This window comes from Quercus robur, chromosome 8 (assembly GCF_932294415.1).
Source record: "Quercus robur chromosome 8, dhQueRobu3.1, whole genome shotgun sequence".
Classification (NCBI taxonomy): Eukaryota; Viridiplantae; Streptophyta; class Magnoliopsida; order Fagales; family Fagaceae; genus Quercus; species Quercus robur.
In genome coordinates, this window is record NC_065541.1 from 7463117 (window position 1) to 7476147 (window position 13031).

At 36.5% G+C, this 13031-nt stretch overlaps 1 protein-coding gene across 1 annotated transcript; it reads left to right on the forward strand.

Annotated features, from left to right (window-relative positions):
- Positions 1-7996: 7996 nt before the first annotated feature.
- LOC126695776 (receptor like protein 22-like) lies at positions 7997-10613 on the forward strand. Its single transcript, XM_050392592.1, has 2 exons — positions 7997-8498; positions 8582-10613. Exons 1-2 carry the CDS (start codon positions 7997-7999, stop codon positions 10486-10488), a joined length of 2409 nt encoding a protein of 802 aa, XP_050248549.1. The 3' UTR covers positions 10489-10613.
- The last annotated feature ends 2418 nt before the right edge of the window (positions 10614-13031 follow it).

The window sequence follows — 13031 nt, forward strand, 5'->3', positions numbered from 1 at the left end:
AAGCTTCGGTTAACCCAATCATATCACCCAAATACTCAACCCCCACAGGCAAAAAGACCCAAATTGGCATCAGATCTTGATAATGGGAAGGGTTCATTGGCAAGAGTCTCGACTAATGCCAATTGGGGAACAAGGGTTTTAGAAAGCTTGCTTGAAATCAACACTATGTCCGAATAGAAAATTTAGAAATTCTAGAATTTCTTGAAATTAAACACAGATTATTATTATTATTTAAAGGATCATACTAACGAGTGCTCTTAGGACAATGGTTAACAATCTATTTTAGGATATGAATTGTTAACATTAATTGCTTTTTTTTTTTCTTTTTTTTTTTTCCATAAAAACTTTCTTTAAATAAATTGTTAACCAATACCCTAAGGGCATCTATTAGCATTTTCCTTATTTAATTTTTTTTTAGGTAAAATGAATTGTAAGGACTCAATTTGTAGCGACCCCAAATTGGTTTATTGGGTTCAAACGTTAAAGGCCCAAACAATAAATTTGTAGAGAGTGAGCTAAAAGACTAAGCCTTAGTCACCGGATAATGGTTAGTTATGATGTTCATGGTAATCGCACAAGGGTGAACCACGTGTGCCCAAGAAGATTTTCTCCTCGGCACGGCATGAGAGGCTCTAGTTCTTGGCCTCTCTCTTTCTTTGGATTGCTTCCCTCTCCTTTTTATACTAGCCTTTTCCCTCCCTCCAACGTCCATGTGTAGGTTTAGCTTTCTGGGGCTAATATTTGTCCTATCCGCCCATACCCAAAGTGGTTGGGAGTAGTTGTAAAAGCTGAAAAGCATTGCTCTGTCAGGCGCAGAGTACTTAATTGCAGTAATGGTAGCCTTTCCCTTGTCTTTTGTCCTCACGCTGTTCAGGGTCCTTTTCCCATCAATGCGGAGGTGTTTAGTTTTTCTATGCACTGCTCCTATGCCGTACTCCCTCCTTTCTTCTAGGAGCGCTTTGGGATGCCGAGGACAGAATCGTCCTTGGCTATATCTCTAGGACATTTGGACTTTCGTTGCATGTCCTCGGCAATGTCCCTCCTCGGCTCGGGCCTTGGGCCCTAATATAAAGTGGGTCGGGATCACAAATTCTCTGGCCCCACAATAGCCCCTCAAAATCCTGTTGTCCAGCCCCTCGGACAGAGAGGAGGGTTTTGGTGACATCAGGTCTATGTTACGGCTTGCCCAGCCTTGTCCTTCATCAATGCCGGTGCCTCTTCATTTGCCTGGGACATGCTCCTAGTTATGAGACATTCCTTTAGTTTTACTCACGCCGCGTTCCTACCGTTTCAATGCACGAGGCGCGTTTTTAATAAATTTTCTTTACGAGGTGACGAAAATCTAATGGTTGAAGACAGCGTTGGAAGTTGAGCGGGACTTATCTCGTTTGTAGCTTTTTTTGGAGATTTGTACAAATTAAATTCCACCAGGCTTGCCCTCCATATAAGAAGCACGGCGGGGGGTCATTTTTCTTCATTTGTAGACCCTTTAAGCCTTTCAAATTCCTAACCCTTCAGTTGTGCCTATAGTCCCCATTACCAGTGTGACTGAGCCTTCGGGAGTGATATGGTCAAGGCCAGGATGGGGATGAAGGGACCACACCCTCTCCAGAAGCATTGGGTTTCCCCGAGACTCAAGATGGCCCGATCAGGGCAAGGGAGACAAAGACTCAAGACATTTCTTCCCCTTGATAAGGCAGGAAAGGAGTCTCTTCTTCTTTTAGCCAAAATCCGAAGCAGGTGGAGGTCTCATCAGATTTTTGGTGCCACAGCACCGAGGTTTCTCATCGTCGGTACCATCCGCTCTCTCTCGAGCGCTGCTAATATGACACTTGCTTGATGGGAGTTAGAGCTAGTACGGGGATTAGGCATCCCCGCTTCTTCCTCTCTTTCATCACTGGTACCCCCAAGGTGCCTCTGCTTCTTCTTCTCTTCCATCACTAGTGCCACTCAGGTGCCTCTACTTCTTCTTCTCTTCCATCACTGGGGCCGTCCTGACATGCTTAGTCGTTGCCAGAGCAGAATCTGAAGGATTTATCGTTCCCTTGTATCTTTTTCTTTTTGCTTCTGTAGTTAGCTTCTGGTATAGGCTTGTTTAAGCCCCTTATTGTACGCTATACTATTTCTTTGTCTAATAAAAGATGACGTTATCCCATTTTACGTGTTCTTTCTTTTCTGCAATAATTATTTTGTGAGTGGATGTGATGGTGTCCTTTTCTTTTGAACAATACTTAGGGCCGAAACCCTTATTAACAAAGAGTTATCACTTTAAACTTATTAAAACTAGCGGGCACAATAATGCCAACTTGAAGTAGGTTAACCATATAAGACTAACCGAGGTAACAGCTGAATGCTCTGTATTACATATAGGGTGATCATCCGAGGATGGGTAACCTAAAATGAACTATCCGAGAGGATCGCCGAGCACTAGGGTGCTTTGCCACGTTCCTGACAACATTCATAGCTTTAACCTTTTTCGGCATCTGGTCCGAGGACCGAGGTATGACTATACCGGGTCCAAACACTTAGTTGCGTTAGTTTCCTTAAAGCTGGGGATCCGAGGACAGCGCGGGATCTCCATTCTGTCTAGAACTTAAGCCATTTTCTAGTGATTGGTTTCCTCATAGGTTTGAGTTCGAGGACCATACAAAACCTTGGTTCTGTCCAAAACTTATAGTTTCTCTTAAAGTAGTTGGTTTCCCCATAAGTTTGAGTCCGAGGACCATGCAAGACCTTGGTTCTGTCCAAAACTTATAGTTTTTCACAAAGTAGTTAGTTTCCCTATAGGTTTGAGTCCAAGGACCATGCAAGACCTTTGTTCTGTCCAAAACTTATAGTTTTTCACAAAGTAGTTGGTTTCCCCATAGGTTTGAGTTCGAGGACTATACAAGACCTTGGTTCTGTCCAAAAATTATAGTTTTTCACAAAGTAGTTGGTTTCCCCATAGGTTTGAGTTCGAGGACCATGCAAGACCTTGGTTCTGTCCAAAACTTATAGTTTTTCAAAAAGTAGTTGGTTTCCCCATAGGTTTGAGTCTGAGGACCATGCAAGACCTTGGTTCTGTCCAAAACTTATAGTTTTTCAAAAAGTAGTTGGTTTCCCCATAGGTTTGAGTTCGAGGTCCATGCAAGACCTTGGTTCTGTCCAAAACTTATAGTTTTTCACAAAGTAGTTGGTCTCCCTATAGGTTTGATTTCGAGGACTATGCAAGACCTTGGTTCTGTCCAAAACTTATAGTTTTTCACAAAGTAGTTGGTTTCCCCATAGGTTTCAGTCCGAGGACCATGCAAGGCCTTGGTTCTGTCCAAAACTTATAGTTTTTCACAAAGTAATTGGTTTCCCCATAGGTTTGAGTCCGAGGACCATGCAAGACCTTGATTCTGTCAAAAACTTATATTTTCTTTATGACTCGAGGATTAGCCCCTCGACCGAGGTGTGGGGCGCTGACTTGATGTTGGAAGCCCCTAGAACTGCCCGTGCCACTGGCGCTTCGAAGTGTAGCCCTTAGTGGAACTTTATATTAGGGCAACAACAGCGTGTTACTGGAAATGATGGAGGGGCTTTCACGGACCCTTATAACAACAGCGTGCTGCTAGAAATGATGGAAGGGCTTTCGCAGACCCTTGTTCGACAGAAGCTTGATCCCACCACCGCTTGTGCCAACGCACAAGCCTTCCCACAGACGGCGCCAATTGTAAGGACTCAATTTGTAGTGACCCCAAATTGGTTTATTGGGTTCGAACGTTAAAGACCCAAACAATAAATTTGTAGAGAGTGAGCTAAAAGGCTAGGCCTTGGTCACTGGACAGTGGTTAGTCATGATGTTCGTGGTAATCGCACAAGGGTGAACCGCGTGTGCCCAAGAAGATTTTCTCCTCGGCACGGCATGGGAGGTTCTAGTTCTTGGCCTCTCCCTTTCTTTGGATTGCTTCCCTCTCCTTTTTATACTAGCCTTTACCCTCCCTCCAATGTCCACGTGTAGGTTCATCTTTCTGGGGCTAATATTTGTCCTATCCGCCCATATCCAAAGTGGTTGGGAGTGGTTGTAAAAGCTGAAAAACATTGCTCTGTCAGGCGCAGAGTACTTAATTGCAGTAATGGTAGCCTTTTCCTTGTCCTTTGTCGTCACGCTGTTCAGGGGTCCTTTTCCCATCAATGCGGAGGTGTTTAGCTTTTCTATGCACCGCTCCTATGCCGTACTCCCTCCTTTCTTCTAGGAGCATTTTGGGATGCCAAGGACAAAATCATCCTCGGCTATATTTCTAAGCCATTTGGACTTTCATTGCATGTTTTCGGCAATGTCCCTCCTCGGCTCGGGCCTTGGGCCCTAATGTAAAATGGACTGAGGTCACAAATTCTCTGACCCCACATGAACTAAAACCCTTAAACTTTGAGGAGGATGCATTTAACATCCTCTTCCCCCCTTCAACCAATTTTCAACGAACTTCATACACAAAACAAAACTATTCATAAATTGCCTATAAATTCTTCTATTATCCTTGCCTCAAAATAATAAACGACAACATACCGAATTTGGAAATTATTGATGATGTTGCTAATCCCAATATGATCGCTCTCTCTCGAACATCACCCGATGGTGCAGAAACAGAATAATTAAATTCAGAAATAGGTATGCATCTGTTTTTGTGTCCTACCTTGGCCTTTTTGCATGTTTGGTTCTATGCGGGTGATTGTTTTTCGTTAATTATTTGTACTTCTTGTGCATTGTGCTTGTGATATTCTTTAGAATGCATGAAAACAATCAACTAACATGCTTTTAAAATAGATATGGCGCTGTAGTTAAATTGAAGATGCACGTACAAAATATGAGTTTAATAGATAAAATTTCAGTGTCTAAGAAATTACAAGGGTTGGGTCAATTAGAAATCTAAATTCTAAAGTTGAGTTATCCACGGACCACGGTCATATATAGTTATGTATGTATTTGTTATTTACTTAAAAATATGAGTAAATTATTAATATTTTGGGAGGGATTACTAAAATAATGCATGCAAAGAAATTTTTAATCTAATTTCTTTTCTTAGATTTTTTAATATCAAAATTTTTCTTTCTATATATTTTATATCATAAAAAATTGAATAAATCATATATTATTTAATAATTGAAATATTTGCAAGTGTTATATAAAAAATTAAATTTAAATAAAGTATTTATGCGGTATTAGTCATATATTTTTAACTTCACTGAGATAATCTTTGCTTTATTAATATTTTTAACTTTTTTTTTTCTCCAAAAAAAAAAAAAAAATCTACCTTTTAACATTTTGAAATTTTATTTAGAAAAAATTACTTAATTTACCACTTACGAAACTAACAAACCTGAGGAATACACTAAATGGTTAACAATATGTAACAATTATTTGACCGACAAGTAACAAAGCAGTACAGCAATGAAGAATCATTTGAGAAACTATCATTCTAATTGATATCTAAATAAAAGTAACAAAATGCTATAAAATAAGAAAAATAATAATCAATTGAAGAAAAAAAAATTGACTACTTAAGAAAATTATAAAAAAAACCTATGCATATTAAACACATATTTTGAAGTGATGAATTGTTGGAACTTAGTAGACAAAACTTAAAGTCCTTAGACAATATTTATTACATATACCAAATAAGGGGGTGAATCTATACTTATTGTAAAGAAAAGGAAAACTTGCCTTCTATATTGGTCATTAGTGGATTTTTTTTTTTTTTTTTTTGACAAAGCATGGCTATGGAAATAACGATGCTGCTAGTCAGTTTTTTTTATAATTTTATTATTAAATAGAATTTCATTAGTTGATGGTGACTATAGATCTAGATTTCTAACGGGGAAAAAAAAAAGACTATATCGATCTAGATAGTCCAAAATAACCTAAAGTCTTCTACACGTTAAGAAGTTAAGGACATTATCCGAAGATTTTTCCAATGGTCGAAATCTTTGAGCAACTTTCAGCGAAAAAAAAAAAAAGAAAAAGAAAAAATTCTTTGAGCAACTTGCTTCCCAACAAAGAATAGTAATATTCTTTCAAAAAAGAAAATAGTAATATTTCTATATATTAAAAAATAAAAAAAATAGAAAGATTTAAAGTTTCCAAGTCAAGTGTTTGTGTTGAGAGTTTAATGAAAGAGTATTTGGGATAGTTACACTTTACTACCTTAAACTATATATCAAATTACACTCTGCACCATGCATGGTTAGCACTCTAATTAAATTATAATTAACTTGTGTTACACTTTGCACTGATCTGTTGTCAATTCTGCTTATGTCTTGGACGGAAAACCAAAGTTTAGAATGTAAAGTATAATCAGGAATATAATTTAAGGTGGTAAAGTATAATTTCTTCTTTATTTTTAAGGAATTGAGAGAAGGGGTAATTGTGTCTTTTCACATGATGTTGTGTTTTTCTGTCCAAGTTAATAGCTCAGTTGACGGCGTGATGCAAAGTGTAACATGAGTTTTAATTTAAAGTTCTAATTGTGCATTTTGAAAGGTTAGGGTGTAAAGTATAATTTGGGAATAGTTTATATATAGTGATAAAATGTAATTTCTCATAGCGTATATGATACATATATATGGGATGAGATCTACATATGTCGTGAGAAGAAGTATCACGAGACTGTCTCATAATTTTATTTTATTTTTATTTTTATTTTTATTTTTTTTCAGCTTAAACAACACTCAAGTTTGGTCAATATGACCAAGGGCCCGCTTGTAGCTTAATTAGTACTTTCTTATGCACAAAATACTTGGTGTTTAAGGAAGAAAGGATTTGAGCTACACAATTAATAGCATATTATAATTATCTCAAAAAGAAAAGTTTAGTCAATATGAAGACGATCTTGATCTGATTTTTATTTTTTTATGAATAGAAATTCTCTATTGTATATATTTTGAGTGTTTCACTTCATGTTTTACAAACTACAATATTCTATGTGTCTAATTTTTTATAAGAATTTATTTGTTAAAAAAAAAAAAAAAAAAAAAAAAGTAGTCAGCTGGTATATTTTTATTCATTTTTATATATGTTAATGTTCAGCTAAGCTGCCATTAAACATGGGTACATATCAAAATGAAGTTGGCTTCAAAGATTAAAAAAGTTTGGTACATATCAGATTGATAGTAAGTTTTAAAAAAAAATTATTAATATATAAAAAAGACCGTGACTTAAAAAATAAAAAGTCACCATCATTTTTATTCTTACCAAACTTTAATAGTGGCTAAGCTGACAATGACGATGCTTCGCTATTCAAATTTTATGTACAGAGACGAATAAGAAAAAAGGAAATGACACATTCCATTTGCATCCATTTTTCCTTCGCGTTTTCAAGCTGGTGGTGGTGGTGGGTGTAGACCAAACGCTTTCCCTATAAAAATCCACATTCCGGCTCTCCGTTCTAAGCAGTCATAAACATTTCTTACAATCTCATTAAGAACTATGGGTTGCTTAATAATATGTCTTTCTCAACTCTTTTTTGTCGTGTTTCTCTTGCATTCTCAACCTACTTCATCATCATCTTTCTCCTCTTCTTATACACTATCGTGTTCCCAAGAACAGAGCTCAGCGTTGCTCAAATTTAAGCAACTTTCATTCTTATCCAACTTCTTCTTCTTCCAAATATTCTGAAGACTGTGATCAAAAGGAAAAGTCTTGGAAGGAGGGCAGAGATTGTTGCTCATGGGATGGGGTTTCGTGTGATACAATGGGGAGAGACGTGATTGGCCTTGACCTTAGTTGCAGTGAGCTTCAAGGCACCATTCATTCCAATAGTAGCCTCTTTCTTCTCCCTAACTTGCAACAGCTCAACCTTGCTTTCAACTGCTTCAATTCACCGATTTCATCTGGCTTTGGTCAGTTTGCTAAGTTGGAAAAACTTGATCTTTTTCTTCTCAGTTTTCTGGTCAAGTCCCACATGAACTATCCAAACTCTCCAAACTGTCCTCACTAGATCTCTCTGGCAATAAACAAGTTAGTCTCAATACATCTGTCATGAGGAGGCTTGTTCAAAATCTGACCAAGCTAAGAGAACTCCGTCTTGATGGTGTTCAGATGTCACTTGTTTTGCTTGATTCTTTGATGAATCTGTCCTCTTCTTTGACAGTCCTTAGTCTCAATGGTTGTGGATTGCATGGCAACTTACCGTATAACATTTTCCGCCTACCAAACCTAAGGGAGCTCAGTTTAATTTGTAATCCTGAACTCAGAGGGGCTTTCCCAACGACAAATTGGAGCAATCCCTTGATGTTTTTGGATGTCTCTACCACAGGTTTCTCAGGACCATTGCCAAATTCCATTGACAATCTAAAATTCTTAAAGCATTTGGGATTATCTCAGTGCAATTTCAATGGCTTGATACCTGCGTCATTTGGTAACCTTACGCAAATTACTGAATTAGATTTATCAGGTAACAATTTTGTTGGTGAGTTGCCATCATCACTTTCAAACCTCAAGAACCTGTCTTTCTTGAGTCTCCGATGCAACAAGTTAAGTGGTAAGATCCCATCATCACTTTCATGTGGGCAACATCCAATCATTTAAAATACTTTTGAATCTAATGGAATTGCAATTTTACAGGATCAATACCCGAGTCCTTTGGAAACCTCACGAAAGTTACTTATTGTTACCTTTCATCTAACAGCGTCATTGGCCACATTCCATCATCACTCTCAAATCTAAAGGATCTCACTTTTCTGGACCTCGGAGGCAACAATTTTGAAGGTACACTTCCAGATTTTTTGACCAAGCTCACAAAACTCACAAATTTAGACTTAAATTCTAACCACCTTATTGGTCAAATTGGTGAATTCCAAAACGCCAAGTCATTGGAGATTCTTTTGTTATATAATAACAGGCTAAATGGCTCTGTTCCAAAGTCAATCTCAAATCTGGTGAAACTTCAGAAGCTTGATATTTCTTCAAATAATCTGAGTGGCACTATAGAATTTGATATGTTCTCAAAGCTCAATGAAATCGATTTTCTAGACCTATCCTATAACAGTCTGTCTTTGAGCATCAACAACAATTTAAAGTATACCTTCCCCAAACTTAAATACTTGAAACTAGCATCTTGCAACATAAATAAATTTCCATACTTAAGAACCTTGTTCTTAGACACCTTAGACCTATCTAACAATAGGATCAAAGGCCAAGTCCCAAAATGGATGTTTAAAGAGCTAGGGAATTTGAAATCATTAAATCTTTCTCATAACTCTCTGACAAGTATAGAGCAAATTCCAGGAGAGAATTTAGAAAATCTTGATCTTCATGCCAACTTTCTTCAAGGAACTTTTCCTGTTCCACCATCTTCCGTGGTTTTCTTTTCTATCTCAAACAATAAATTGACCGGGGAAATACCTTCTTCAATTTGCAATCTAACCCTCCAAATCCTTGATATCTCCTTTAACAATCTAACTGGTACGATTCCACGATGTTTGGGATACTTGAGTGATTTTCTCTCGGTGATGGATTTGCGAACAAATAGATTCCATGGAACCATCCCTGAAATGTTTGCAAAGTGCAAAAGCTTGAGAACTCTTGTCTTTAATCACAATCAATTGGAAGGGTCATTACCACAATCTTTGGTCAATTGTAAAAAGTTGGAAGTTCTAGACTTTGGAAATAACAAAATAACTGATTCATTCCCCTATTGGTTGGAAGCGCTTCCAAAGCTACAAGTTCTTGTCTTGAGGTGCAATAGATTTTATGGTCAAATTGAAGATTTCAAAGCCAACTCATCTTTTGCCATGTTGCGAATAATTGACCTTTCTCAAAATAATTTTATGGGTCATTTAACTTCCAATTTTTTTGAAGGATTGAAAGCTATAAAAATAGTCAATGAAAATGAAGTTTCATTGAAATATATTGGGGAAGACTATTACCAAGACTCAGTAATGGTGGTATGGAAAGGGCATGAACGTAAGCTAGAGAGAATCTTAACCATCTTCACTACCATTGACCTCTCATGCAACAAGTTCCATGGGAAAATTCCAAAAGTACTTGGAAAACTTCAGTTTCTTCGAGAGCTCAACCTCTCCCACAATAGCCTAACTGGCTATATCCCATCATCGTTGGGAAATTTGTTGCTACTTGAATCCTTAGACCTCTCTTCAAATATGCTCAATGGCTCCATTCCAATGCAATTAACAAGTTTAACATTTTTAGCTGTTTTAAACCTTTCACAAAACAAACTTATAGGACCCATACCTCAAGGCCTACAATTTAATACATTTCAAAACAACTCATACATTGGGAACAAAGGATTGTGTGGATTTCCATTGTCGAAGAAATGTAGGATTGTTGAGCCACCATCATCTGAAGAGGACAACGATTTAAAGTTTACAAGTGGATTTGGTTGGAAGGCGGTGATGATGGGGTATGGATGTGGATTCGTGTACGGGATAGCTATGGGATATCTTGTTTCCAAGTCTAGAAAACCTCAATGGCTTGTAAGCTTGGTTGGGATATCTTGTTTCCAAGTCTAGAAAACTTCAATGGCTTGTAAGCTTGGTTAAAGGAGAATAGTATCTAAAGAAGAGAAGGGAGTAATAATTAAACATCAAGAGGAAGATGAAATTAAAGCAATTAAGGGGTGGTTGATGTGTTTTGAAAAAAACATTCCCTAGAATATTATTGTACTATTGTTTTATATATGCTTGTCTTAGAAGTTGCACAATAATTTGTATGTATAAAAGTTGTTTACTTCTTCAAAGAATAATCGTGCTCATATATGATGAGCATATATATATATATATATATATATATATACAGGAATTCCATGTTTTGTTTGTTTTTTAAGATTGTGTGGCATGTTGGAATTTAGTTATGGGATGGTCTTGCGCTGGCTTCTAACATTTTCTTTATATCAATGAATAATTGATTTTATATCAGAAGAAAAAAAAAATGGAATATTTCAAATCATAATCATAAAAATACTAGAATTCAAAATGAAAAAGGGTTTAAACATGGAAATTAGATCTGGTCCTTGATTAGGCATGGAAAAGTGGAAAACACACCCTTATTCAAGGAAGGTCGAAGTTTTGTCAGCTGCCACCCCCCTCCCCGCTCTCCAACCACAAAAAGAAAAAACCAAAGACCTACTCTATAGAAACTTCCAATACCCATGAAGACTTATTTTTACCACTTCTTTGCCCAAAATCTCAAGGCCAATATAGAAGGTTACAAGTGTGAGAGATTATCGTTAGAGTATGAGCTTTTCTTTCTCTTACCATGGCCATTGAAACCTATTAAAGCAAGTATTTCAAAGGTATTTGGGATTATTTCTTAATGTGTTGTTCGAAAGATTTTATTGTGGTGAAGTTGGTTTTTGTAGAGGTCATTGAGGTAAGCTTGTATTTCTCTTAATTTGTAGTCTAAGCTCAAGTTGTGTGATAAAACTTGAGTAAAAGATCAATGTAACTTGTTGATTATAGTGGATCATTCCAAACACGACTTGTCTACGTAGACTTATAGTGTTTTTGGATGGAGGGGAGTAGAAATGAATGAAATATTGAGGGTTTAATAAATCTTATTTGGAATTTTTTAAATTGGGGTGGGGGGAGGACGTATTTATGCCTATGTTGTGTATCCTCCCAATTTTCATTTTATTTTTTTACAAGGTACCTTAATTTTAATTTTTTTAAATAGGAAGAATTTGGAAAAGAGGGGAGGGATTCCATTTATTTTAAAATTTTAATTTCCAATTTACCCCTATGATGAATTAATAACAGATATCAATTTATATGACCATTCTCTTCTGCTCTCCTCACCTACTTAATTTTTAATACAACTAGATGATCATCTGTTCTCATTTTTCTTAATTTTTAAAATATCTCCTACAAAAAAATTTAAAATATCTAATTGAGGGTAACCATTCCTCTCCCGTCTAGTCTCCTCTACTTTCTCCCTTACTCTTTACTCTCCTTTCTCTCCAAACTTCCAAACATACTAATGGTATTGAACCTCTTAAATCTTGTATGCATTGTTTATGCCTTCTATGTGTTTGATAATTTGTCTCTTACGATACCACCAAAAAAAAAAAAAAAAAAAAAAGTCCTCTGTGAAATTGAAATCTATTAATAACTAAGATTCCATATTACATATGTTCTTAGCTTAGTCTTGATATTTCTTATCGGTAACTTCCATTAACTTTGTGTTGGTAAATCCATTCCTGGTTGACAATATTGATTAAGGCTCTTACCAGGAAGTGGTTTGTTTCAACCAACATCTTAGACACTTATATAAATCATCATCCATTTTACCTTCTCAACAATGTGGCATTTGGCGATCTGCCCACAGGTTTTTCTGTCTTTAGTATGGCTTTGATGTTTCGAGGACAAAATGGCCTTATGCCATTTTCACCCAAATTATATAGCCTTATGCCTCTCTTCCCAAACTAATTAGGGAAATGCCCTTCTTTTGTAACTCGATTTTTTCAAAATTGAGTTAAAAAAAAAAAAATTTTCTAGAGCCCTATAGTGACGTTTTTAAGGACCTATAGTGACGTTTTAAAGACTTATAGTGACGTTTTGTAACTCGATATCCATGAAATCGAATTATAGGCAATTATATCGGGTTACAAAACTTCACTATAGGTCCTTAAAACGTCACTACAGGTCCTCAAAAACGTCACTATAGGGCTTAACTCGATTTTGAGAAAGTCTTGTTTTAAAAGAGGGGCATTTCCCAAATTAGTTTGGGAAGAGGGGCATAAAACTATATAATTTGGGTGAAAAGGGCATAAGGCAATTTTGTCCGATGTTTCTACAAGCTGTAAGTATCCTAATTTATTGCTAGGATGCTCTTCCACAATTTAACTTTTTAGGGTTTTTTGGTCAGACTAGAGAGTGTTGAAGCAGAACAACCTCTTACCTTTCCAAAGTCTTCCTTCAAGTTACTTTTACAACCAATCTAGGCAATTACGTATGGAAACTTGGGTTAAATCTCATGGCGCATACATTGAAATTGAAGTGAGTTGTAGCGATTTTGAGCTATAATGCCAAAGCCAGCAACTGACATTTGATATAAA